The sequence below is a fragment of the Stenella coeruleoalba genome (assembly GCF_951394435.1).
Source record: "Stenella coeruleoalba genome assembly, chromosome: 19".
NCBI classification, from domain to species: Eukaryota; Metazoa; Chordata; class Mammalia; order Artiodactyla; family Delphinidae; genus Stenella; species Stenella coeruleoalba.
In genome coordinates, this window is record NC_137165.1 from 15,909,389 (window position 1) to 15,935,485 (window position 26,097).

Consider the following 26,097-nt stretch of genomic DNA (forward strand, 5'->3'; position numbering starts at 1 on the left):
AACCCCTGAATGTCACCTGACCACTGGCCCCAAGTTCAGGCTGCATGATTCCCCCTGACTTGGGTCCTGTCCACATCTGTGGCACCACTTCCGGGCGGCCTCTGGGTGCTGGAGACCTGGACTCCTCCCTTATCTGACGGAGCCGCATGGCCACGCTCCCTCGCAGGTTTGACAGTGAGCTCTCGCAGGCGCATGAGGAGGCCCAGCGGGAGAAGCTGCAGCGGGAGAAGCTGCAGCGGGAGAAGGACATGCTCCTCGCCGAGGCTTTCAGCCTGAAGCAGCAGATGGAGGTGCGTGGGGCTTCCCATCGTCCATACCCCAACCCCGTCACAGGCTCGGGCCAGCCCAGGGCCAGCCTCATCTTCTCTTTTGCTCCAGGAGAAAGACATGGACATTGCGGGATTCACCCAGAAGGTTGTGTCATTGGAGGCTGAGCTCCAGGACATTTCTTCCCAAGAGTCCAAGGATGAGGCCTCTTTGGCCAAGGTCAAGAAACAACTCCGAGACCTGGAGGCCAAGGTCAAGGATCAGGAGGAGGAGCTGGATGAGCAGGCGGGGACCATCCAGATGCTGGAGCAGGTGCTGAGGGCTTGGCTGCCGTCCCCACAGCTACCCTGGGGTGTGGGCCAGAGGAGGACAAGATCCCAAATTCAGTCGATCATTCCTTCTCTTATTCACAAAGTATTGAGGGAGCACCTGATCCGTGCCAACCACAGTGTGAAGATAATTAAGCTTTCATGGTACTTTCCACAAGAACAGATCTTAATTGACCTCCACTGGTGAGGGGCTCAGAGTGCATGGCAGCAGGAAGGCCATGAGCCCATCCAGCCTGCCACTGAGCTACCGTGTCAGTTCAGGGAGCTAGAGCCTGGAGGCCAAGTGGAAAAGCTGCAGGACTGCCCCCACCCCCAGCAGCCTTCTCTGGGCCTGTGCCACACATCTAGGAAAGGAGTTCAGCTTCTCTGGAGAAGCCACTTGCCATAGAAACAAGGTGGGAGCGAAGGGAGACCTTCCCTGCTCCCAAGCCTGGGGAGAGCGGCCCATGAGGGTGCAGTGGGGAGGGGTCAGGGTGCTACTGGGAAAGAAACCCAGTCCCTACTCCCACCCACCTCCAGGCCAAGCTGCGGCTCGAGATGGAGATGGAGCGGATGAGGCAGACCCATTCCAAGGAGATGGAGAGTCGGGATGAGGAGGTGGAGGAGGCCCGGCAGTCGTGTCAGAAAAAGGTGAAGCAATGGGCGCTTACCTGTCTAATATAAATGCCGGTTCCCCCATCACCGCTTTGAAGTAAGGGCTTTTCTGTTTCTTTACCTTAGCCACACCATTTTCCATTGCTATTCAGGACCAGGAATCTCTGCTCGGGATCCTGGCATTGGCTGGGATGTGTGTTCTCAGGGTCTGTAGAGAAGCTCAGGCCCTTGAGGAGTTAATGCCCCCTGCTTTCTGTGCCAAGAAGCAGGCACAAGGGCTCTGGAGCAAGGGCTCCCACACGGGCCTGGGCCCCTGTGCATGGCCTGCCGTCCCTCCTCTCCCTCCCAGGCCGCTTTGAAACCCTAGGAACTTTGAATTCAGGGTCTGCCCCTCTGGGGTCATCCATGCTCAGCGCCGCCCCACTCTTTTCGTGGGGTGGGAGGATCCAGCAGGGAAGGGGCTAGCTGGCACCAGACACTGAAGGGACGAACGGGCCCCTGTTCCCAGTTAAAGCAAATGGAAGTACAGCTCGAGGAGGAGTATGAGGACAAGCAGAAGGTGCTGCGGGAAAAGCGGGAGCTGGAGAACAAGGTGGCCACGCTCAGTGACCAGGTGAGTGGAGACTGCTGGCTGCCGCAGGGAGAGCTGGGAACAGGAGGGGTGCTGGTTCCGTAGGGCCCGCTGTCATCACCTGTGGGATGGGTGATCACATCCCCTGCACACTGGGGTTTCTCACCAGCTGGCATAATCCTGGCACTTCCTCTGTCATTGCTCATTAGGCATCTCTGAGAGTGAGGGTAGGGTGAGGAGTGGGCTTGGGGAAGACAGGAGGATGCCCCGGGGCAGAGCCCAGAGCCCCAGCTTCTGGTGTCCACCCAGGTGAACCAGCGAGACTTTGAGTCAGAGAAGCGGCTCCGGAAGGACCTGAAGCGCACCAAGGCCCTGCTGGCAGATGCTCAGATCATGCTGGACCATCTGAAGAACAACGCACCCAGCAAGAGGGAGATCGCCCAGCTGAAGAACCAGGTACCTGCAGACAGGAAGCCGTCAGCTTTCTCTCTCTCCCTCCTGCCCCTGTCAGTGGTTCTTGAGTCCTCGGGAAGGGAGGTTACAGGGAAGTGGGGAGAAGCCAAACTCCCCAGGGTCTGCGCATGCGATATGCATGACTGTCAAGCCCCGGATGGTATGGACGGGCTCAGCATCCACCACCCCTGTCACGGGAGGAGATGCCGGTACACACACAACACATCACAGCCCTGGGGTCTGAAGTAAACAGGGGAGAAGGAGAGCTCCTGGGTTCTCTCTCCCCTGCGAGCCTCCTGCACAGCCCTCCTGCCCCCAGGGAATGGCTGACGTCTCTCCCTGGGGCGGGGGTGGCTCTCTGTCCAGCTGGAGGAGTCAGAGTTCACCTGTGCAGCAGCCGTGAAAGCGCGCAAAGCAATGGAGGTGGAGATCGAAGACCTGCACCTGCAGATTGATGACATCGCCAAAGCCAAGACGGCGGTGAGGATGCAGGGTGTGCCGGGCCAGATTCGGGGGGCTGAGGGAGAATGGAGCTGTGACAGTGGCTGCTTTTACCCCAAACAGGGCTCATTCCCCAGCCCGGTCCCTTCACGCCAGGGCTTTCTGCGGCAAGAGCGGGCCTCCTCTCCTCTGCCTCTCCCCACTCAGAGCAGAGGCCTGGGAGGGGGTGAGGTGGAGGAGGGAGCCAGCAAGGGCCCATCTCCCTGTTTAACCACCTGTCTGTGGGCGCTTGGCCACAGGCCCCGACACCATAAATAAAGGCAGCAAATGTGGCTGAGGGATGTAAACAGGTACCTAGAGATTAGCAGAAGCACCGATAAGAAGATGGGATGGCTCCGTTTCCCTCCCCTGCCCCTGGCCAGCCCACTGACAAGCCCAAGTGGCAGCTAATTAGAGCGCTTATTTAATGCCTCGCTTTTAATTCCCCACCTCTCCCACGGCCCATCCATCGGCCGAAAGCTCATTACTGGGATACGGCCATCGGTACCTCCTCAGGCGGGGAATGGGGCAGGGGAGGAGGCTGGGCTTGGCTCTGGGCTCCCTGGCCCCCCAGCCAGTCACCTGACTGCTGAGAGATGCCAATCTCCTGGCTTGATTTATCCCCGTGACATTTATGCTCCTCAGCAGTTTTCAGGTGAGTAATTCAAATTCCTTAATTGTGTTAAAAAGGGCTGTTATAAAATTACCATTTTATTTAAATCCAAGTTAATAAATTTCTTGGCGGAGTCTTCCGCAGCTCCCCACGTCCCGGTAACAAGATGGATGGGGCAGAGAAGGAGCCAGCGCAGTCATTTTGGTTTGGAATTACAGGCTAATAGATTCATTCATTTCCTGAAGCTGCTGTTGGCTGTCTCTTCTCCTCCCCCCGCCAGGAGTGGACTTGGCTGTGGGCGCTGGATGGCCAGGGAGCAGGCAGTCCCAGGAGAAACATGCCAGGAGAGTTTCACAGATTTGAGGGGTCCTTCCTTGGGGCCTGAAGGGGGCAGAGTGCGCACAGGTTAGGGCCTGAACGCTAGTGCTAGGATGATGGGTCGTTGGTTCTGGACAGACCTTTTCTGCCTTCTCATTAGCCTCCAAAGAGCTGTCAGAAAGCAGCTGTCATTTAGCCCAGGGTCTGCCTGAGCTGCAGAGACAGCCCTTTTCCCTCAGCTCCCTGGCCCACAGCAGGACAGGCAGTTCCCTGAGCATCATTGGTCCTGGAACCTCCTCCAGCGGGTGGACCTGGCCCTATCATCACCCCGTCCCATTGGAGGAGGCCTAGGGAGGTTCAGTCTTTCCACCAAGGGCCATCAGGCAGGCCAGGCCTGATGCTCTCTGATCTGTCTTCGCCTCTGTCCAGCTGGAGGAGCAGCTGAGCCGCCTTCAGCGTGAGAAGAATGAGATGCAGAGCCGGCTGGAGGAGGATCAGGAGGACATGAATGAGCTGATGAAGAAGCACAAGGCAGCCGTGGCTCAGGTACCCTGCCCAGGAGTGCCCCACCGCACCCTGCAGAAGCACCGTCCCCTGGTCCTCCTCTAGGTCCCTGGCACAGCCTCTTCTTCGGGGGGGTCATGGTGCCTGTGTGCCCTGGCCTCAGTGAGGGGTGGGGTGGGATGGATTTGGTGCTCATGGGGGATTCTGCTTCGCACCCTCTCCTTTCCCAGGCCTCCCGGGATCTGGCTCAGATGAATGATCTCCAGGCTCAGCTAGAAGAAGCCAACAAAGAGAAGCAAGAGCTACAGGAGAAGGTGGGGACCAGGGTCTCCCTTGGCAGAGACAGGGTGCCAGGGTCACTGTGTGGGGGACCAACTCCCAAGCTCACAGGCGAGCACGTGCTTCTCTCTGCCGTCAGTCAGCGTCAGCAAGCGCAGAGGCCTAGGCTTGCAGCCGCCATAGCAGACAGCTTCAGCTGCCTCATTTCACATTTCTATGCCCTCTCTGGTCCTTAGCTTTCTCTTTTCTCTCCAAAGGGCAAAATCTGTGCCCGCGCAGGGCCGGGTGGGGAATGCCCCTGGCTCGGGGCCCCATCCTTCCACCTCCCTGTGCATCCCTCCCTCCCTCAGCCTTCTAGTCACCATGGTGATCTTGCTGGGGGGTAGGGAGAGAGAGAACCTGCCCCTTCCCTTTCCAGGCTCAGTTCTTTCTTCCCTTCCTGCCCCCCCCCCCAACCCCCGCAGCTACAAGCCCTCCAGAGCCAAGTGGAGTTCCTGGAGCAGTCCATGGTGGACAGGTCCCTGGTGAGCAGGCAGGAAGCTAAGATCCGGGAGCTGGAGACACGCCTGGAGTTCGAAAGGACCCAAGTGAAGCGGCTAGAGGTGGGTGCACACTTCCCCGTCCAGTCCTCAGCAGGCAGGGCTGAGCGGCCCCAGCGGCTGGAGCCACGCATGCTCAGCAGGGCCCGGCAGGCCCGCAGCCACTCTGCTCCACGGAGGCCTCTGGCAAGCTGCCGGGCCAGCTGACGGGGCGGGTGCCTTCTCCCCCGCTCGCCAGGCCTGCTCTCTGGGCACCGCGGAGCCGGCCCGCTTTACATTCTGACCCTGTGCTTGCCTTCTGCCAAGGGACCAGAGCAGCTTAGCTTTTCGTCTTCATGTTTTCCTCCACCGTGCACTCCCCCCGCCGGTCCCCTCCCTCGCTCTCGGGCAGGGTCGTAAATATGCAGCGGGTGGCGCCACTTCTGCAAGGGCTGGAGTCTGTCCTCTCGCCTCTCCGCTCGCTCTTTCTCTCCCTCCCGTTTTTTATTCCCTTTTTTCCTCAGTTCTTCCCATGCTTGCATTCTCTGCCTTTTCTCCTTCCCTCTTCATTTTCCTCCATTTTGGCCCCATTTTTTCTTCTCCCTCTGTTTATTTTCTCCCCAGTCTCATTCCCTTTCTTACCCTGACCTATTTCTTCCTTTCTCCCCATCCCATTTGTCCTCTCCCTCTACTTTTCACCCTCTTCCCTTCGACCCTTCTCCTTTTTCTGTTCACCTCCATCTTCCCTTTCCACCCCTCCTTCCTCCCAACTGTAATCTCCAACCTCCGCATTTAATCCTTTCGGTTCCACTCTCCTGAAGCCAGCGTGCTCCGGCCCCTCCCTCTCCAGCAGAGCAGGTAGGAAGAAAGAGGCCAGCAGAATGACCTCTCTGGGTTTACACCCCTCTCATCCTATTTTAAGTTCTCCTCCTGCATCCCAAGCATGTAGACATCTGTCTGAGCACTGACAGGCCTTCATGAGAAGTATGTTCATGGTGTGGGTGCTGAGGGACATCCCTGCCACCTCCCCATTAACCCCTGAGTCAATGGAGCAGGAGAGAGGGTGGGGATGGAAATAGGTGACTGTGGAGCTGGCAGTGGGCCTCGGAGGGCATTAGTACCCTTGACCTTCGAAGAAAATATGGCTGGACCTCCCAGGACAGGGTCACAGTCCTCCGGCGAGCTAGAAAGAGTGAAGGAGACTTAGTAATAGTCCACGTTCTGCCTTGGTAATATTTTGATCCACGTTTTACACACAGGAAGGGTTAAGTAGGTTGCCTAAGGCCCCGAAGCTATCAAGGGGCAGAGGAGGCCACTGGTCTGGTGGATATAAAATAGGACAGACCTGCTGCACTTGCCTCCTTTTCTCGTGGGCCCCAGTCCCTTTCCTCAACTCTCTCATTTTCCCTTCTGCTCAGAAAGGCAGTACCGTGGTTTAGATGCACAGAATGTTAAACACATACAGCCCTTAGAGATGCAGCCTTATTTTAGAGACACAGAGGCTGGGGGCTGAGAGTGGCGACCCCACGGCCAGTCAGTGGTAGAAGCAAGGACTAGGACCAGAAGCAGCGTTCTTCCCTCACGCTCTGCCCCAATCTCCAGGGCTTTTTTTGCTCAGCGTCCTATGGCACAGAAGGGAAAAATGTGTTCACGTTTCGGGGGAAAGAGAGATTCATCAGGCTTAGAGGAATGGCTTTGTGTTTGGCATGTGACGACTGTTGAGTCCCCTCCTCATCCAGAATTCTCAGTAAAGCCATTTACTTCTGAGCACAGGCCCTAGCTTTTGGAGCTTCTGGGTTTAGGGTCTCTGAGGGAAACCCTGCTGCCCGTGGAGGCCCCGCACACGGCATCAGGGTGGACAGGCCCAGACTCTAGCCAGAGCTCTCCTCCGACCTAGGTGGTGATAATGATGATAATAGCACTTTTCATCTTCCGGAGCCCCTTCACATGCATTACTTTATTCGGGCCTTAAAAGACCCCTGGGGAATAGGTGTTATTCTCCCTTTTTCACAGAAGGACGAAGGACGTCGCCTCCGAGGGCTTTCGTGGCTTGCCCACCTAGCCAGTGAGCGGGGCAGCCGGAGCTGGACCCGGGCCTCCTGACTCTGGAGCTCTGCCACACCCCGCTCTCTGCCTGGCTGATGGGTCCCTCTTCCCACCTCCCTGTCCAGAACCTGGCCGGCCGGCTCAAGGAGAACATGGAGAAGCTGACTGAGGAACGGGATCAGCGCACGGCGGCCGAGAACCGGGAGAAGGAGCAGAACAAGCGGCTACAGCGGCAGCTCCGGGACACCAAGGAGGAGATGGGCGAGCTTGCCAGAAAGGAGGCCGAGGCGAGCCGCAAGAAGCATGAACTGGTAATGCCCCCTACCCACGAGGCCTGAGGCTGGCGGCCCTCTGAGAAGCTGCTAAGCACACACCTCACCCGTGGGCTTGTGGAGGTGGGCTGCAAAGAAAGCATGGTTTAATTCTAAACCAGAATTAGAGGGAAGAGAACATGTCAAGAACACAGCCCACAAAGCCTCAGGGCAGGCCAGGGGCCAAGGGTGGTACCGGAGTCTCCATCAGGCAAGGCCAGGCCTCAACAGCCCAGCAACAGCAGAGCAGACAAAGCTCTGCAGGTTCTCAGCGGCACCCACGTCGCTGCTGCCTGGCCCAGGGAGACTGGAAGCCGGCCTTTTCTGGGACAGCTGGGCGAGAGACTAGCCCTCCTGTGGACTGGACTGCCCCCTCTCCCTCCTAGGAGATGGATCTGGAGAGTCTGGAAGCTGCTAACCAGAGCCTGCAGGCTGATCTGAAACTGGCGTTCAAGCGCATCGGGGACCTGCAGGCCGCCATTGAGGACGAGATGGAGAGTGATGAGAACGAGGACCTCATCAACAGGTGAGGGGCCTCTATGGCAACCGTGGCCGGCTCGGAGGCCCTCTTGACTGCCTCCAGACCAGGTAGAACAGCTGCAGTCTGGGTCTCCCCACCACTGAGCCTCCAGCCCACCCTCCCCTCATTGCCAGACCCCAGCATGGACCCTGTCCTGCAGCAGCTGAGGGCTGGACAGCTGCTGCCCGGGTGAGACCGCCCCCCCCTCCCGCCACTTCCTCCCTGTCCTTCTCCCCAGGCCTCCCAGGGACCTGGCTCTCCAGCTCTGCCCGTTGAAGATGAGTTATTCCCCCGTTTAGCTGCATTTCTGATGGCACCTGCCCCACTCTGGGGAGAGCAGAGATTTAAGGGCCCTGGTGCCTTGTTACCGTGCTAGAGCTTTCCTCACATAAGACCCACCCAGGGAATGGTTTAGCATAGAGATTTGTAGTCTTAGGCCGAGGAGGAAGTCTCGAGGCAGGCAGACTGGCAGTGGGGGTGGGGTCAGACCCTGGAGAAGCTCCCAAGGCTGCCCTGAGCAGACCCCCCAAGACTTGCCCCCATCCCACCTGAAGGCCGAGGCCCCATCCTGCTCCTGGGAAGCCCGGGGAGCCTGCTCCTTTAGGGCAGGGGAGTGGTGCCCCAGGCAGCCTGGACCTCCCTCTGAGGACAGCACTGTCCCACCTCCTGGTCTCAGCCAGCCAGAGACTTGTCTTGCTGAGGAAGGAGGGGTCCTCGGCTGAGGGGTCCACCTTGGTTGACTTTTCTGTGTTCTTCCGGCCCCCTTGCCCACCATTTTCTTTCTGTTTCCAGTTTGCAGGACATGGTGACAAAGTATCAGAAAAGAAAGAATAAACCGTGAGGACTGGAGCGCACACGCTCTCTGCCTCTCCTCGCGTGGTGTCTAACCTCCCCCTAACCCTGGGCTCCCGCCCTGCTGCATGTCGCATGTGGACACACAGCCTCCTCTCCTCCTCTGAGCTAGTCCCTCATGCTAACACGGCTCACTCTGTCCCAAGGGAGGCGAGGGGGCAGGCCGCGCCCTGTAGAGCGCAGGCAACAAGGGTGCACTCCACCTGGAAGGCTCACTGGCCCCCACATCCTTGGTCGGCAGGTTGGGGGCTCTGTCAGAAAGGAGAGCTCACGCGCTTCCCTGGTGGCGCAGTGGTTGGGAGTCTGCCTGCCGATGCAGGGGACACGGGTTCGTGCCCCGGTCCGGGAAGATCCCACATGCCGCGGAGCGGCTGGGCCCGTGAGCCATGGCCTCTGAGCCTGCGCGTCCGGAGCCTGTGCTCCGCAGCGGGAGAGGCCACAACAGTGAGAGTCCCGCGTACAGCAAAAAAAAAAAAAAAAAAAAAGAAAGGAGAGCTCAGCCTCATTGGATGGTACCCACAGCCTGCCTTCGTGAGCCTCCGCCTCTGCCCCATCAGAAACCAAGTGTAGCCGCTTCCCGGCCTCTTTCTCTGGGGAAAAGTCTGTTTGGGCTGGATTTTTCCCCTTCCTTGGGCTCCTTTGGAGCCTGAGCTGCCTGAAAGAAGTGGGTATGTTTCATTTTGAAAGGTCCGCCACCTTCTTTTGGCAGACAAGGGTAGAAGGTGAGGGGCGTCTAACAGTTACTTGTTGGGAGAAAGCATCCAGGCTTTCTCCAGGAAGGGAACACAGCCAGATGTGTTTACTTTACTCTCCGCAGGCACCTTGGGCAGAAGGAGGCCCCAGGCATTTGTGCTGCTGTCAGTCAGGTGGCGGGAAGCCCAGTAAATCCACCCCCTGTCCGTTTCCTTCTTTCTGGGTGGGAGCTGGGCAGCTGGGGCAGATGTGCGGGCCCTCAGGCAGATCGGCGTGGTCCTCCTTCAGGTCCGACAGGGCTGGTCTTTGGAGGTGGTGGTTCTAGCGCCGCTTTGGGTTTCCTCCCCCACTCTCTCTTGCCTGGCAGGCCTCCTACCCTGGCCAGGATGGGCTGGCAGCAGCGCAAAGGACTCCGTGAGAGCTAATGATAAATGTAATAGTGTGTAACAGTGACAGAGGGCCGCTGGAGCCCGGTTGTCACACGCAGTTAATATCCCCTGCCGTTCTGTCTCCGTTTGTTTGTTCCCCCGGGATTCAGCTCCCAGTTAACTAATAGCACATGAGCCTGGACATAAATTGTATTTGACGCGAGGTTTAATTCCGACCATTTAAAATTTCAACTGCCCCCCGAGCCTGCCTGCCCCTGGAGTTTGTTTACGGGCCTGATTATTTAAGGAAAAGAATCCAAACATCCTCTATAGGATTGAAACTAAAGGAAAGGCAAGGGCGGGCAGGCCAGCTTCTCAACCCATTCGCTGCTCTGAATGTCAGGAGGCAAATTCATATTCTGGGCCCATGACTGTCTGTCCCCTGTGTGTTCCAGCCCTGCCATCCTTGGGCTGGAGGAGCTTCGAGGACTGACAAAATGCGCATTTCAGATCATATTCTAAACCACTGCACACGCGCACACACACACCAGCGTGCACTCATGCAGGCACACAGGGCCTGCAGTCCTAGCCGGGTTCCTGCTGACGGCAGAGGGGGTCTTTTCCTCAGCAGCTCTGGGCCCCTGCTCCAAGTTATTGAGCGAGTGTGCTAAGGCAGCCAGAAAAATAATGTTTCGATTTACTTAGAGATACAGTTGTTGTTGCCATAACCCTAATGAAAGCAGTAAACAGCACAGTATTAAGGGAGATTTATACAGAAACGCTTTTAACACGTAGACATAGATTTTGCAATGCATACAGCACCTCCTTTCTAATGACAATCAGTATGGTTATGAATGGCGGTGATAAATTACAGGCTTTGAAGCTAGAGAAGGAGGTTTTTTGCACGGGTGTATAAGTCAGGTGGTATTGGCGTTCCACAGGGCCTGTGCACCATAGTAGATCTGCCAGGCTCGAACAGGCACAGGGCTTGCATTAGCCGTTTCGGGGCTGTCTGCTAAACTCCCGTTTAACCGGGGCATCAGCCAGCCTGGTCTTTGTTATAATTCTGTATTTGACGGAAGCCCATAAAATGTGCTTCTTTATTCCCCTCCCCACGAGTCATGCTGTCTCACCCCCAGAACAGAGTCTGGTGGCTTCTTCTGTGTGTGTGTGTGTGTGTGTGTGTGTGTGTGTGTGTGTGTGTGTGTGCATACACACCCGCACGCACGTGCGCGCACGCGTGCACACCTGTGTGGCTGTTTATTCAAGAACATAAATCAGGAATGGGGCTGCTCCTGTTGACACAGATGAAAGGAAATTTATATCAAGGAGCAATCCTAGCATATCCATAGCAGGGAACGTGGTGAGCAGACATCTTGCAGAATTCTAGAAGCAGTCTCACTCAGGAGCTATATCTCCAAGCCCCTGCTGCTGTGCGAGGAGGTCACCATGATTCCAGCATCAGAATTTGACTCCTTTGGGCTTTCTTGCAAGTCGAGAGGGCTCAGGCCAGCTTGGCCAGAAAAAAGCCCTGGGGGAGCAAGAGCTGGAGGCTTCCTGAGGGTGGAAGAGGAGACTGGGAGAGACAGAGCTCTTGTCTGGGATTTCTGGGCCCCACTGGATCTCCAGGTGCAGCTTGAATCTCTTACGAACCCCTCGGGAAATGCTGCGGTCCCTGCCTTGTCCTTTCTGTTTCTTAAGGGCCAAGGGGAGTCGCAGGATGGGTCTGCGATATGGCCTATAGTGCCCAAGTTGGCACTGCATCAGCTCAGGAGACTCCGGGTTCAAGCTCGCTTGAAGTCATAACGAAGCCCTTCTATTCTCTGTTCCATCACCAGCAGCCCAGCTCTTGCAGCAAAGGCATGGAAAGTGGCAGCAGCTGTAGCCACATTTTTGGGAACAGGCAGCCAAGAACAGCAGAATAGGCCTCAGGGAGGAGCTGAAGGGCCCAGGACTCCTCTTTTTAACCAAAAGCCATTTAGCTGTAATCGATGAAGGGACGGTCTCCCTGTCGTTCTCGCTGGATTGGTTGGCTGCACAGCAGCCTGTCACAGAAAGTGGGGTGGAGGTGCCTCCGTGCTCCCCAGGGTCTCCTCGGTGGCTGTCACACAATGTGGCCTGCTGAGCGGGGCAGGGCCCTTGTGGATGGTGCGCTCCTCCGTCTAACTTCTCTTGTTCTCTCTGACTCACTGATGCGCATGCCGCCCTGCATCCCACCCCCACCCAAGACAAACTTGCTTTGCCACTTTGGTGCTGCCTCCTGGGCCACCAGGTGATCACCTCTTCCCAGCCTTGCCTACCTTTCTGCTCCTCATCCCACAGCGAGGGGGACTCAGATGTGGACTCAGAGCTGGAGGACCGGGTCGACGGGGTCAAGTCATGGTTGTCCAAAAACAAGGGGCCTTCCAAGGCGGCTTCCGATGATGGCAGCTTGAAGAGTTCTAGGTGAGCGTGTGGCCTTAGGTGGGAGGAAAGGCCACCTCGTGCCCCAGGGATGGATGAGCAGCGCCTTGATCCCAAAGAGGGTGGGCCTCACGCCACCTGCGTCTCTCTCTTGCCTGGTATGTGCGTGAGGGGCCCAGGCCTGCCCCTGGCACATGGGATGAGCACAGGAGGCCTGGTTTCTTCTTAGTCAGGGTCTGCGGCACCCTTTTCCGAGGTAATGTTTTCCTACCGGGCTTCAGGGCTTTGGTTTGGTGTAGGTTTAACTTCATCCCCACTTACTCATTCAACAGATGTTGAACGAACTACCTGATGGTTTGGGCCCTTGGAATCAAGACTGAAATGGGGCGCAGGGGGGACTCTGGATCCCACACCCTGGACAAGGCCAGTCCGGGCTGGCTGTGGACCTCTGAGGTCTTAGTAGGAATAGCAGCAGAAAAGGCCCCAGTTCCCCTGACTTCCCTGTCACAGCTACAGACACATTTCTGTCTTTCTCTGCCCATTCTCTTCTTCTTCTGGTCTCTTCACTCACCCTCCACCATGCTTTCTGCTAACACCCATCCACTGGGGGAACTTGCTCCCCTCTTTTCCAGCCCAGTCACAGTCTTCTGATCACACAGGCAGCTAGCTACCCCTGAAATCCAGGTCTCCAATTCCCATTCCTCACCTACGGGCCAGCCGGGGTCCTCTGCTCCCACCCCTCCCGTGGCCACTTCCCTGCTGACTCCGCCCTCCCAATTCAGAGCCGTCCTGATCCCCCAGGGCTCGCCTTTCCACCTCCTCCCAGAGAGCACTGGGTGAGCTGGGTAGAAAAAGTAATCCCTCTCCTTCTCCAGCTCCCCTGAGGCCCCTTCCCAAGTCCAGCCCCTCACCGCAAGCACCCAGCAGCCCCCTCTAATTGGTTTAATTTACTCGGCCAAACAACATTTTGTTATTGCAGATAATGCCACCTTCCCCGCCCCACTGCCGTTCACCAGGGCCCGGCACCAGGCTCCAGGTAGTTGACAATGAAATAAATTGAACTAAACGTTTGCGAGGGGAAAAAGTGATGAAACAGAACAATAGTCTAATTTACATGACATTCTCCATGAAGCTATTTTCACTGACGCAAATTATTTTGCTTCATTTCCTCCGACGCTCTCACGGCCACTTTGCCAGGGCTGCTGCCAAGTTCTCCTCCCTTCTCCCTCCCCCGGTGTCTTTATTCTCTATGTTTAATGCTTGTTTCTCTCTCTCATTCTCTCTCTGCTGCTGCTAATCCACTCCCGGTTCTCTCCTCCCTGGCCTCACCCCCGCACAGCAGAGCTGCCCTCAACACCCTGGGGAAGGAGGGCAAGGGGGTGGAGGAGAGGCCGGCCTCTGTGCTGAGCTCCCTGAGCTATCGGAAGCGGCTCACCCTGAAGGACTCCATCGGGGGCACTGGGGATGAGGATTCGCTCTTCACCACCCTGAGCGAGCGGCCAGCCTCCCCCGAGAGGCCCCCCCGGAAGGCCCGCGGGATTCCCAGGGAGGAGCCGGGCCTGGGCAGGAAGTCCGAGGAGCCTGAGGAATGTGGCTCCGTCTTCTCCGGGGTCAGGGGCTGCTCTAGCCGGGGGCTGGAGAAGCCGTGGGGCTCAGACTTTGACCGGGCCTCGGCCATCTCTGCGGCCGTCAGCCGGGCCTCCTCGGCCACACAGCGTGGCTCCGGCGAGGATGGGGCCTGCTCCTCCATGAGCTTCTCGCTGTCAGGCTCCCCCGGTTCCCGCCGCAGCACCTCGAGGCTCGACAGCCTGTCAAGGACCCTCAGCCCTTCCTTGGGCCGGGCCTCAGCCCTCAGCCGGGAGAGCCCCGATTCCCACCTGTCCCTGGGCCGGAGCTGCCTGGACGATTGGGACGATGGAGCCAGTGTGGCCTTGAGTGAGGCCCGCTCACAGTATAGCTACCCATCCCTGGCCCGCAGTCTGTCGGTGCCACCCCAGCCCCGCATCTCCGCCTCCGCCACGGATGAGTCTCTCGACTCCAGTGTCCGCCCCATCAGCCGTCACTCCTACCTAGACCCAGACCTGGAGGCTGCCATCCATGAGGTCTTGAGCTACAAGCCCGTCCCGTTCCACCGGAGCAGCCTGGAGCCTGACTCTGAGGAGGATGACCGGAAGAGCATCCAAAGTACCCGGAGCGCCCAACTGGACGCCCCGGCACGAGCCACCAGCATCCGCCGCTCAGCCTCTGCTGCGGACGTCTCTCGGTCCCGCAGCAGCCGGAAGAGCCGGAGCAAGAGAACGAGCAGCTCCAGCTCCAGCTCCGAAGATTCCTCGGAGCACAGGCGGCGGAAGAAGGGGAGCTCTCGAAAAAGCAAGAAGAAGTCCAAATCGAGAAGGAAGAGAACAGAGACGGAGTCTGAGTCCTCCTCATCGACATCCAGTGGCTCCACTGTCTCAGGCCACAGCCGCTCGAGCGTGAAGAAGGGCCCGGCTGCGGAGGACAAGGAGGCTGGGCAGGCGCGCCAACAGTCTCGGAAGGAGGAGAAGAAGCGCAAGAAAGAGGTGGACAGCCTGATGATGCGGTACCTGTACCGTCCCGAGAGCGACTAGTGCAGTAGGTGGCACCTGGCGTGGAGTGCAGAGCATGGTGTGTGCCGCTTGGTGTGAACTAACGTCCCACCCGCCACCACCCAGGCCCCTTCCTGCATTCCTCGCGGGCAGGCCTGGCCTCGGAGAGCCTCCTGGCTACCTCAGAGAGCGGGGGCCAGCTGAGCTGATTAGTCATTCTGAGCCCTGAGCCCAATCAGCTGAACTCGCTGGTGATGTCCGTCACCTCTCCGACTTATCAAGTCCTAACCCTGGGCCAGGGACCACCCCCCACCCCACCCCCCACCAGATACGTGCCATATTTTATTCACTTAATCCTCACACTAACCCCACAACAAATGTCTGATTAGCCCCATTTTATAGAACAAGAAGCTGAGGTTCAGGGAGGTTAAGTTATTTGCCAAGGTTACATAGCTGGTAAGTGATGTTGCCACGATCTGAATGGAGTCTATTCAGCTTGCCCTCAACTACTCCTCCATACGACCCAAGGCAGAGCACATGGGCAAAATGTTTCCTCTGTGTGCCTGGCAGCACCCGTATGGAACTTCCGTCCATGACCCTGACATGCTGGGCCCAGGAAAGGGCTCTAGCTGACCCCCGGGCGTGGGTTGGTACATCACTGGCCATCAGCTGTTAAGGGGCCTTTTGCTCAGCTCTCCCCCACCTGCAATGTCACCCTCCTCTCTGGCATGCGTCTCAAGCCTAAGAGTGCAAGGCTTACAGGGCTGCAGCGCCCACATCACCGCACCCTGCAGCAGACCTGGAGATGCCTGACTCGCTCCCCACCCCTCCTACCCGAAGCCCACACATGAGCGTCACCTCATCTCAGCTCATCTTGTAAAGTTTTAATGAATAGAAATTAGCAGCTGCTGAGTGACAGCCCCCTCCTGGCTCTCCTGCCTCCCCCAGCCTTCTCCCTGTGGGAGGGAGATCTAGCTGTTAGGCCCTTTATGCCCACACCCCCACTTGGAAGAAAGGCGAAGACTGACTCACAGGAATACTATTGTTGCCAGTTTCCCTGGTGGGCGGTGACATTTGGATCACCCTGGTTATGTGAAGTTGTTTTTGGCATGGTACCCTCCCAGGGCAAGCTTGCTGCTTCTCAGGAGGTATGACCCCAGAGCGCAGGCCCCTGGGGCACGGGCAATGTTTCCTAGATGCATGAACTAACACACACACCTGTCGCGTGCTAGTGGGCCTCTTGTGCAGTGGAGCAGCTGCCCAAGCACACTGTCAGCTTGGGCAGGGTTCTACCAAAAGGGACCAGTTTTGTTTTAAGGAATGGAGCCCATGGAAGTGAATGTTACCTGCAGCTATTTGGAGATGGTGATGGGATGGGATTGGGGGGATGGTATGGGGGAGGTGGAACTTGAACCCAGACCAGGCTCATGGCCAACTCAGATTCTGTGGGCCCTGAGCGGCTCAGAAACCAAGCCCTTGGGCTTACCCCTGCTCTGTCACTCCCTCCACGTGGCAGATGGTTGCAGGATGCTCTGGGAAGAGTAGGAAGCATCTCAATTGCACTAGGGAGCTGTTGTCAGTACACAGTGAGAAAAGGCAAGGGTCATAATATTGTGTCTACCATCTCAGCCCTTCCTTCCGCAGCCCTGCTGAGTGCCCTGCTCCCCTAGCACGGGAAGTCAGCTGATGGGCCATGGGAGGAGGTTTGGAAAGCAGAGAGGGCCAGGCCCTTCTGAGCACGGTACCAGTACCTGAAGAGGGAGACGTGGGCCTAGGCAGGCCATCCCACACCGACCAGCAACTGGTGGATTTCAGACCCCAGTGACTCAGCCCGTCATCACCCTTGACCCAGCAAGAACAAGAACACAGAAAGCCTGTTTCTTCCCTCAGCCACCAGCACAGTTCTTGTCCACCAGGAAAACAGGAGTAGTCCTGAAACCCTACACACTGCCACCTCCAGCAAGGATTGGATTCACTGCGGCCAGAGTGGGCACCAAGCCAGAAGCTAGCCACCCAGTACAGAGCTGGCAGAGAAGGTCCAGGGGAGGGAGGACCTAGTTGGACTCCGCGTGAACTGGCTTTGGGTGAATAAACTGCCAAGAGTGGGGGCAGTTTAACTCCCCACCCGGTGATGGGGCTCTGCAAGCATGCAGAACACTGAAAGCATCCGTAGCAAAGGCAAGGGGAGGGGGCTGCTCGCCCAGTGGGAATTAGCTTATGCACCAAATCGTTTGTGACCGTGTTGAGCAGGAGACGCTGGCTTGTGAGGAGGAAAGCTTTTGAAACAATGTGGTTAAAATGTTCACATTGCAGCCCTGACTCTTGCCCCCGGGAAGGGGGCCAGCTGCCTGCTGTTGACTCTCTGACAGCTGTGCCTGTAGAAGCCGCAAAGGAAGCTGGCTAAAGAGCACCCAGGGTGGGAGCAGGGGTGTCTCGTGGCTGCACAGAGCAGGGGAGAAAGGCCTGGCGTTTAGCGTTCCCGGCTGCCTCTGCCACTGCACCCAGCATCTGGACGGAACAGTGTTGAAACCCAGCTGTCGTTCATCCAGGTGTCTGCCTGGCCGGCACAGGAATATGGAAGTGGGGTCTGCAGCTCCGCTCTGAGGAGAGGTGGGAGGATGGAAAGGAGCACCCCATTTGCATCCGGGTCCCAGCCCTGGCACCTACCTCACCCCCCCTCTCCCCACAAAATAACCCCACTGTCTTTCCACAGAGCCATTCCTCCCTTTGCCCAACAGCAGACCTTAGCATTGGGTGCCCAGAAGTTCTGTCTAAAAAAATGAAAATAAAATCAGGCTCCCGCTAATTCACAATTCAAAAACAATCCAAAAGCTAAAATAACCCCAGTTTTTTCTATGTTGCACAGTCATCATTGAGCTTTATAATTCTGTCCCTGAGACGTCCCAGAGTCCTTAAGTGCCTTTGGCCCATCAAAGTAAAACTCATTTATGTTCAGACTAGTTTATATTAAATGTGTTCTGTGCTATTCTGATTCCTTTAAAAATGGTAATTCGTTCATGAGAAATACGATAACTATTAACCACACTGCCCCATTCCTAAACCGTTTTGCATAATTGAACAAGCTCTTCTATCAGACTGTTCCATCTCCCCAGGGAGAGAGAAAGAGAGACCTGTCTTTACACACCCCCTGGGCTCTTGCCCAGGCCAGTGGGGAGAATGCAGGTTTCATCTGGTTTTCTCCTCAGGTCAGCGGTCTGGCAGCAAGGTGGAGTCATCAAAAGGCTTTGAGGTCTAAGGTCCCAGGTTCAGATTTACACACAGGCTGTGTGACCTTGGGCAAGGTGCTTCGTCTCTTTGAACCAGCTTCCTCATGCCATTTCATGTGGTGGAGAATAAGATAGCACATCCAGAGTGCCTAAGACAGTGTCTCACATCACAGGAAATACTCAGTGATGAAATCCTTTCTTCAACACAGTTGGAAAACCTGAGCATGTGGTTCTTTCTTGCAGAACGCTGTGTCCTCCTCTTTTGGTTTGGAGATAGAAGAACTTTGAAAGCGCTAGTAAACAAGGGCCTTCCTCAGATTCTTAAATCAGAATTGTAGACAGTGGGATCACAGGATTCCTGTTTATCCTAGCAGAAGCTCTCTAGGATCTGGAAGCAGGGCTGTGTTCCTGAGCTCACTGGGCAGGGAGGGGCCCATTGAGTGCAGGGCACTGGTAGGGGTGGAGCCACCCCGGGCTGCATTTTCTCCAACATTGCTGAAATTACAGTGCACTTGGACTGGCAGAGGCAGTGGAGGTGGGAGGGGCAGGGGAAGGCTGCTCTAAGACTTTGGAAAAGAAAGAAAAGAGAAGGTGACTAGAGGTGGAAATGAGATCCCATCCATGCTCAACGCCATGAGTCTGCTCCATCCAGGGAGTAATGCTTCTTCATATCTTGGTCAGGGGAGAGCGAGAGGCTCCCACTGGCCTGATGAAAGCCTTGGGGTTGGATTATGGTACCAAGAAAGGGATGACTATGCCACCCTGAAACAGAGGTCTTAACCAGCTCCTACATCCTGAGTCTCTATTCCTTGTGAGTAGATGATATCATGGTCAAGGGCAGAAACTCTCTCCGGCCTTAGGAAAATCTGATCAGGAAGAAGGGTTATGATCTGGGAGTATTCAATGGGGAAAGCCCATCCTTCTTAGAAGGAATCTTTTTGGGAGGAACTTTACTAAGACAGGTTGTAGTCGTGTAATCACCAGACCTGCAGTCTCCAAGTCAATGCAGTCCATGGACTGCCTGTATCAGAATCTTCTGGGGAGGGAGTTGAAAATGCAGAATTCCTGGGTTCCACCCAAGAGCTAGCAAATCAAAACTTCTCAGGGGAAGAACCCGGGGATCTTGCAGCCAATTCTTATGCACATTCAAGTTCGAGGCCCACTGCTCTTCAGCATTACTTTCCTGGGAGTTGTAAAAGGTTTCAGAGTCAAAACAATGTGCTCCTTTCTCTTACTACTCTGAGTATCTTCTGGGGAAGCTAGGGAAGTCTTCTACTTCTCAATTTGTGACAGGGTTTGGGGGGCCTCCCCAGGACCAAAGGCTTTGGTGCGGAAGGTAAAGAGCATCCTTCCTCTGTGACCTCATTCCTCTCTCCCTGCAGCCCCACCAGCTACTGGAAGTCCCTTGCCCCTGACCGGTCAGATGATGAGCACGACCCTCTCGACAGCACCTCCAGGCCCCGATACTCCCACAACTATCTGAGTGACAGCGACACAGAGGCCAAGCAGACAGAGACCAACGCATAGCCCAGGGGAGTGGTGTGCACCCCTCCCACCCACGGGCTACTGCTGCCACGGCACCTCTCCCGGGAAATGGCGGGGCACGGGTCTCCCCCACCTGACTGCTGATCTGCATGGGAAACACCCGACCCTCTACGGTCAGGGGGCTTCCCAGGCTGTGGGTATCTGACGTTTCCACGTGGAAGAGGTGGAGGGAAGAGCAGTTCTGAAAAGAGAACTTTCTGCTCCTGCCTTGGGCCACCGTGGATGGCAAGTGGCTTGGCACTGCATAGAGCCGGCAAGTTGACCTCCATCTCAGCCCCCTCCCCCCCGCTCAGGGACGGTGGACAGATTGCCTACTGGGACATTCTCGGGTTGCTGGGTCCATGGGGAGGAGTTTGGGGTGGGAACAGCAATTCCTTCCCCATGACTTGGGGGAGGGCTTTCTCTTCTCAGTGCCTGCTGTCTTACTACTTTTTAATTTAAATACCCAACCTCTCCATCACAGCTGCATCCCTGAGAGGGGGAGGGGGCTGTGGTGGCAGCTGGCCCGCCTCCCCGCACCGGGAATGACTAGGGGAACCTCAGCTTCATCTTTACTCTTAAGAGAGCAGTCCTTTCTCTGTGCAGCTGGAGAGACCCGTGAGCAGAGCTGGGCCCAGGTTCTTAAGAGTCCGTGTGGGGAGGGGCTCTCAGGTGCTTCTGGGTTCGAGCTGAGCAGGCCTACACAGACGGGGGTGCATCTGTACCAGCCAGAACTTCTAGCCCCTACCCTTCTTTGTCTCATCAGTGTGTTAAGTGCAATGACCCATTGAAGAGTAAACCCATTCCACCTAATGCCAATTCAGGGCTTATCCAAGCACTGCCTCCCTCCCCCTCTGTCCAAGTTGCCTGGATCACAAGCTCAGCTTGAGAGGGAAGGCCTTGGGTTGAGGGCTTGTGGTCAGAAAAACTGAAGATGGAAGCTTTGGTCGGTACTGGTGTGTATTAGATGCGAGTCCTCACCCTGTGTCCTAAGCCTGAGTCATTTTTCTTCTTCCAGTCGCCCTGCCCACACACACTTATCCCAGACATGACAACATGCAGACTGACAGTCCCAGCTCCCACCCTAAAGATCATCCCACCAACACCACCAGACGGGGGCCCAAGGGCAGTGCCTGGTGCCGCTCCCATCTGCTGTCTCCCCTTCTCTCCTGCAATTGGTTTGTACTCATTGGGCTGTGCTCTCTTCCCCTGCTTACCTGATGTATGGAAATAAATGTCCTTCTTCTCCTGGCTCTGCCAATTTTCCTGCCTGTTCCTTCAGGCTCAGGTAAAGTCCAGGGGTGGTCACAGGGGAGCAGAGTGAGGACCCTGGTGGGGACCTGGGGGAATCACCCTCATCCCTGACCTGCTCCCACATCAGACCAATGCTGCTCAGAGAGCTTGGCAGGTCCTCTGGAGCAGGCGGAGGCAGTGGATGAGAGGGCTGGTCAAGGAAGACACAAACCCCACCTTTTATTTTAAGAGCCCGTGGATTGTAATTCAGGTTGGCAGAGCCGTCCAGGCCTTGGCCTACCCTGGCCTCCACTTGGGAATGTTGAGGTCCCTCTGATTGTTAAATCTTGCCAATTACAGAGATCCTATCTCCTCTCTCTCTCTCTCTCTCTCTCTCTCTTTTTTAAGTTTAGTCATCCCAAAGATGACTTTCTGATCAACACTTGGCAGAACTCTCTCTGTCCTCCAACCCCATTGGCCATGGGGCAACTTGAATAGGCTGGGCGTGCCGGCTTCTCCACGCTGCTCAGTCTCCGCCTTCATGCCCCAGTCCACACGTGGTTCCCTCACTGACAGCTGAGAGGCAGTGGGCAAGAAACAAATGACTCCCTCCTCCTCCTCCTCTACCTTCTGTAATGTGACCAGTTATAATCCCTGCGTGCATGAAGTATTTACAGCTGGCCGATCAGGCTCCTCTGGTTTGGACAGGTAGGCAAGAAAGGGGATCAGACAGGCCTGATGCTGACGCTCTGGTGATGTCACCCACCCAGAAAGGGGCAAGAAAGGGAAAGAGGGGGAAATGTCATCCCCAAAATGAATGGGAGAGAAGTGTGAAGTGGCTGCACCTTGAACAAAAGAAGCTGCCCCCAAGGTGGAATAGAGAAGTCAGTCAAAGTGAAGTCACTTTTTTTCTAAACTGCTGGCTCCTCATGTTCAGTTCTGTCACTCACATCTTTCACTCCTGCTTTCAGATAGCTCGGTGCACTTTTTTCCTCCCAGGAACTAGTGTGACAAAAGTCCCTGCTACCTACAGACAAGATCCCAACTCTGCTCACCCACACTGGCTCAGGCCTTTGGTTAATTATTGATAGAAAGTCCCAGCATCAACCTCTAATAGCCTTCCCTGGGGCGGAGGGCTTTGTTCAAGTCGGAAAATATGTATTATTCATCTGCTCATTCACTCAACAGTCAAATATTTCATAACTGTCGCTATGGTCTAGGCACTGTTCTAAGTGCTGGGGATGGGTGAGGTCCCTTCCTTCAAGAAGCGGATATTCTAGTGGAGGAGTTAAACACAAAAAATATGTGTGTCTGACCTCCTAATATGTGCAAGCTTTGGGTGAGTAGAAAGGAGTACATCATAGTGTTTGTCCTCCAGGGGCTCATGTGTTAGGGTTAGGGCAGATCCCTTTGGAAATAATTACATGAGACATAAAAGGACAAAGAAGTTGCTTTGGGCAAGTTATGAGGGGAGACACTCTCACTGAGAGAGGGTGGGGAGGGACTGGGAAGGCTTCTAAAAGGGGCTGGTATTTTGAGCTGGGGCTTGAAGAAAGGATAGCACTTCCACAGGTAGATATTGCTGGGATGGGTGTGCTGGGAAGAAAGGAGAACTTGAGCAAAGGCCCTGAGGCTGGGAAATAGAGGTGGTGGCAGGGAACTCCACAGGCTGTCTGGGGAAGCTGGACATCACCTCACATGACCAACACTTCTCCAAGCTTCAGCAAAAGGCCTTCGGCCAGCATTCTGGGCTCCAGGCTGGGAGGAAGGCAATTCCCTCTGCACAAACTCCTCAGGGAAGTCCAGGGACCTGCAAGGCCATCAGAGTCCATCTTCGTTTGGGGTATGCCTTCAGAGCTCTATACGCTCCTGCCCTCACCTGTGCACTCATGGTCGCTCTGGTCCCTAAAATGTAAGTGATTCCCACAAAACAGGCAGCAAATCTGTCCCTGTGCCAGGCTCAAAGCCGCCTCGCTAGATTTTCCTCTCTAATCTCAGACCCTCAGGATTGCTCTGAATCCTGGATAAGAGGCATTGGGAGGGGGGGACCCTGTGAGGATCCACATGGTGCCCAGTCTGTGCCCAGAGACGACAGCAGCACATGGTGACTCCCGAACTACCTCCTTTTGTCCTGTGTCCTCTTGGCAGATGATCCCAGTTGCCCTTCCCCCATGCCCCACCCCCATGCCTGGTGGCACAGACACTTAGCAATTTGCTCCTTAATTGTCCCCCAGCTAGGCTGCGCAGATGCTGCTCTTTAATCTCTCCTGATAAATGAATCGCGCCTCTCCTTTAATCATATGTTCATATCCAAGCCAATTTGAATCCATTTGGCAGGGAGTGTGTTGCAAGAGATGCCATGACTGCTGCTTCTCCCCACCCAGGGCCCTGGAGCCAGCGCGTCTGCTGTCCTCACCCTCAGCAAAGAGCCCAGGAGGCCCATCCAGGCGAAGGATCTCCTACCTGAGTGATGGGGACTTTTCAAAGTCAATCATTCACTCCTGTCCTCCAAGCAGGCCCGTGTGGGACTGGAGGGAGATGGATTCCCAAAGGCCTCAGAAGTGGGAGGGACAGGGTGAGTCCACAGCCTTCCTTGGTCATTGAAGAAAGGGCCCCATTATCACCCCTGGGAGAAAGTGCTGCCTTAAATCTAACCCTAATCCTTTCTGTTCCCCTTTCATTTCCTCTGAGCTGGTTCTCAGGGAAGCTGCGACACTTTTTACATAGCAACGTATTCCAGACCAGTCTATGATCATTTGTACTTGCCTGCTACTGCTACTGGCTGCCACCCCCAACGCCTTTCATCTTTCCCCAGGAAGTCTTCTTTTCTAAATCCTCCAGCCTGGTGGGCAGTCCAGGACATGCTTGGTAATGTACCAAGTTCTGCCACGTTTGGGGCTGCTGCTTCTTTCACCTACCGAGTGGTGTCCCCCGACCCTAGTGGAAGCAAAACAAAATCAGACGAATAAAACCTGCTAAACTGAGCGCTTCTGCCGCTAGCACTGAGACCTTGGAGAAGAGCCTTGACCGCTTGGGCCTCAGTTTCCCCATCTGTAAAACAAGGTGGAATTGCTGGCAAGAATCTTTTGGATCCTAGGTTCGGACAGAGCCCCTCAATGCTGCCAACAGAACCTCTCACCCCCACCTTTTTATCACCCTTGGTGAGGAGCCGGAGGGGACCGATGGGTGGCGCAAGTGGGGCCGGGAGAAGACAGACGTCTTCTCCCAGCGCGAGGGCTGTCTGGGCTTGGTTCCGTCCAGCAGCCCCACGCGCCTCCGCGTCCTCTTCATTTCCTTTCCTTTTTCCGGGCTGGTTCTGCCTGGCCAGGCAAGCGCCCTCCGGTTCACTGGGAACCCGGGCGTATTAGCATATTCATATCTCATTTGCATGACCTCGGCCTCCGGAGCACGGAACCTCTGGCTCCGCCTCCGTCTGGAGGTTCCCCGCCCCGTCCCCCATCCGCCCCCGCGCTCTTCCCGGAAGCCATGCCCCTTAAAAGGTCCTTGAGCCTGTGACAGGGCCGAGACCGTCGGCGTTGCCCTTGAAGGATTCCAGAAGCATAAGGACAGGTCTCCTCGCGCAGCAACCCGACGATACTGTTCCCCGCCCTTTTAAGGGCTACTGGAAGTCCTCAGCAGGAGCTGAAGCTGTGTAGCAACTGGGGCTGAGGGGCCTGCCCGGCCTGTCAGTAGTGACCCAGAGGATGAGGAGGACAAAATCAATATGACCATGGTGAGCACCTACTTGTGTCCCCAGTGCTTATACACTTTGCCTACATCTCATTTAACCTTTATCACAACTCAGTGAAGTATCATTGTCCCCGTGAGGAAACAGGCCCAGAGAGGTGACATCCGGCCTAGCAGGGTCCTCAGCTTGGTTCCAGCAACTGGCCAGGCGTCTTTGAGCTACTCTGGCCTTGTCAGAGGGTGAAGGGGGAGGCGAGAAGGCCAAGAATTGCTGTCATGATCCTCATCTCAAATCACTGTGTGCCTGGTATTCACCAAGGCCTGCCCTTAGGAAGGAAGCACTTCTTGACAATTTGGGGGGGGGGGGGAATGTCAACCTCACGTTTGTGTTGCTCCTTAACAATTCTCAGAGCATCCCCCATACATGATCACATTTGTGTTTCAACAACGGTGCCAACAATATGAATAACAGTTCCACATGGCCTGGAATGCGTATTTTAGGCTCTATTCACCTCAATCTAATTTCATTACAGTACAATGGAACAATCCAGACCATTCTCTGGGATCTGATCTGGGAGGAGTGATTTCCAGAGCAGTAGCCATTTTGAAGTTAACAAGGATGCTAGATTTATTTAGAAGGAATTTTACAGAGAACTTGAATCTTCTGTAGCGTCAGCCCCAGTGATGGGTCATGTACATGAGGGAGATTCCGAAAAGGATGTGTGCTTTGCAATTGAAGTCAGTGACATAAATCTCCCAGCGGAATACTTAAATGCGTGGATAGAATTTGCTTTAGATATCAAAAGTCAGCTATGACAGTATGGAAAAAAAAAAAAACAACCTCAAAAAGGATATTAAGTTTTGACACCATCCAGGCAAATTATACTTGCGGTGGTTTAAGAGTCAAAGAGTTTCCACATTTTAATAAATTTTTATATGTTTTGTGCCACATCTACGATCTGACTAGATTAGAAAAAGAAGCAAAAGGATTTGCGGAAGAAAGGACACTAGGGAATTTGAAAGTGGAGAATTAAAAAAAAAAAATCCTGGTACGGGAATACAGCCAATAGCTTCAGAAATTTTACCTCTTTGAAAGACAGGTCAACAACTGATGACGAGGCAAATATGAAACTGTACATGATGAAATAGGCCTCGTGGCTTATATTTAATCCTGGGGACTGGCGTCAGTTACAGGTTGGCACCCTTGCTTAAGGGCTGCTTCTGGCCCCCACAGGAATAGTGTCCTCTGGAGAGCAAGGGAGATTGACCCTAGTGAGTGGCACTGCCCTGGAAGGTTCTGCACTAGAAGCACAGGTCCATGGCCTGCTTTTGAGGGTCCAGGAGCTCATCTGTGGGGGCTTGTCTTTCCAGTGAACCACATACTGAGCCACTGGACAGGATTTAAGAGGAGAAAAGGAGCTTCCGCTCCCAGGCACTGGCAAAATAAGCCTAGAGAACCAACTCGAAAGTGAGGCAGTCTTAAGCTCTTTGAATGGGTTCTTAAGGGAACATGTACACATGACAAAAGTACATGTGAAAACAGATAAATAGATAAACGTTAGATGAGACTGCTGAAAAATAGAAATAGCTTTGTTTGGGGGTGTGGGATTCTAGATGAAGTATCTGTGCTTGTAATAAAGTTTTCATACAATTTTTCTTTTAAGTCAGTACAGATGTGTATCTGTGTCAAACACCAAAGAAGGCCCCCAATTGTCATATTAGTGTGACTATAAGAGTAGC

At 55.3% G+C, this 26,097-nt stretch overlaps 1 protein-coding gene across 3 annotated transcripts in view; it reads left to right on the top strand.

Annotated features, from left to right (window-relative positions):
* MYO18A (myosin XVIIIA) overlaps window positions 1-20,685 on the top strand; it is a 95,523-nt gene extending 74,838 nt beyond the window's left edge. For 2 of the 3 annotated variants that reach the window (XM_079905158.1, XM_079905159.1), the window contains 14 exons: window positions 167-290; window positions 379-579; window positions 1,116-1,226; window positions 1,699-1,803; window positions 2,071-2,217; window positions 2,581-2,694; window positions 4,055-4,171; window positions 4,360-4,443; window positions 4,873-5,010; window positions 7,098-7,283; window positions 7,670-7,809; window positions 8,596-8,640; window positions 12,039-12,161; window positions 19,296-20,685. In XM_079905158.1, coding sequence (XP_079761284.1) covers window positions 167-290; window positions 379-579; window positions 1,116-1,226; window positions 1,699-1,803; window positions 2,071-2,217; window positions 2,581-2,694; window positions 4,055-4,171; window positions 4,360-4,443; window positions 4,873-5,010; window positions 7,098-7,283; window positions 7,670-7,809; window positions 8,596-8,640; window positions 12,039-12,161; window positions 19,296-19,440 — 1,780 coding nt within the window. In that variant the 3' untranslated portion in view covers window positions 19,441-20,685. The remainder of the gene's footprint in view (window positions 1-166; window positions 291-378; window positions 580-1,115; window positions 1,227-1,698; window positions 1,804-2,070; window positions 2,218-2,580; window positions 2,695-4,054; window positions 4,172-4,359; window positions 4,444-4,872; window positions 5,011-7,097; window positions 7,284-7,669; window positions 7,810-8,595; window positions 8,641-12,038; window positions 12,162-19,295) is intronic. The other variant, XM_079905160.1, reaches the window with a different exon arrangement.
* The last annotated feature ends 5,412 nt before the right edge of the window (window positions 20,686-26,097 follow it).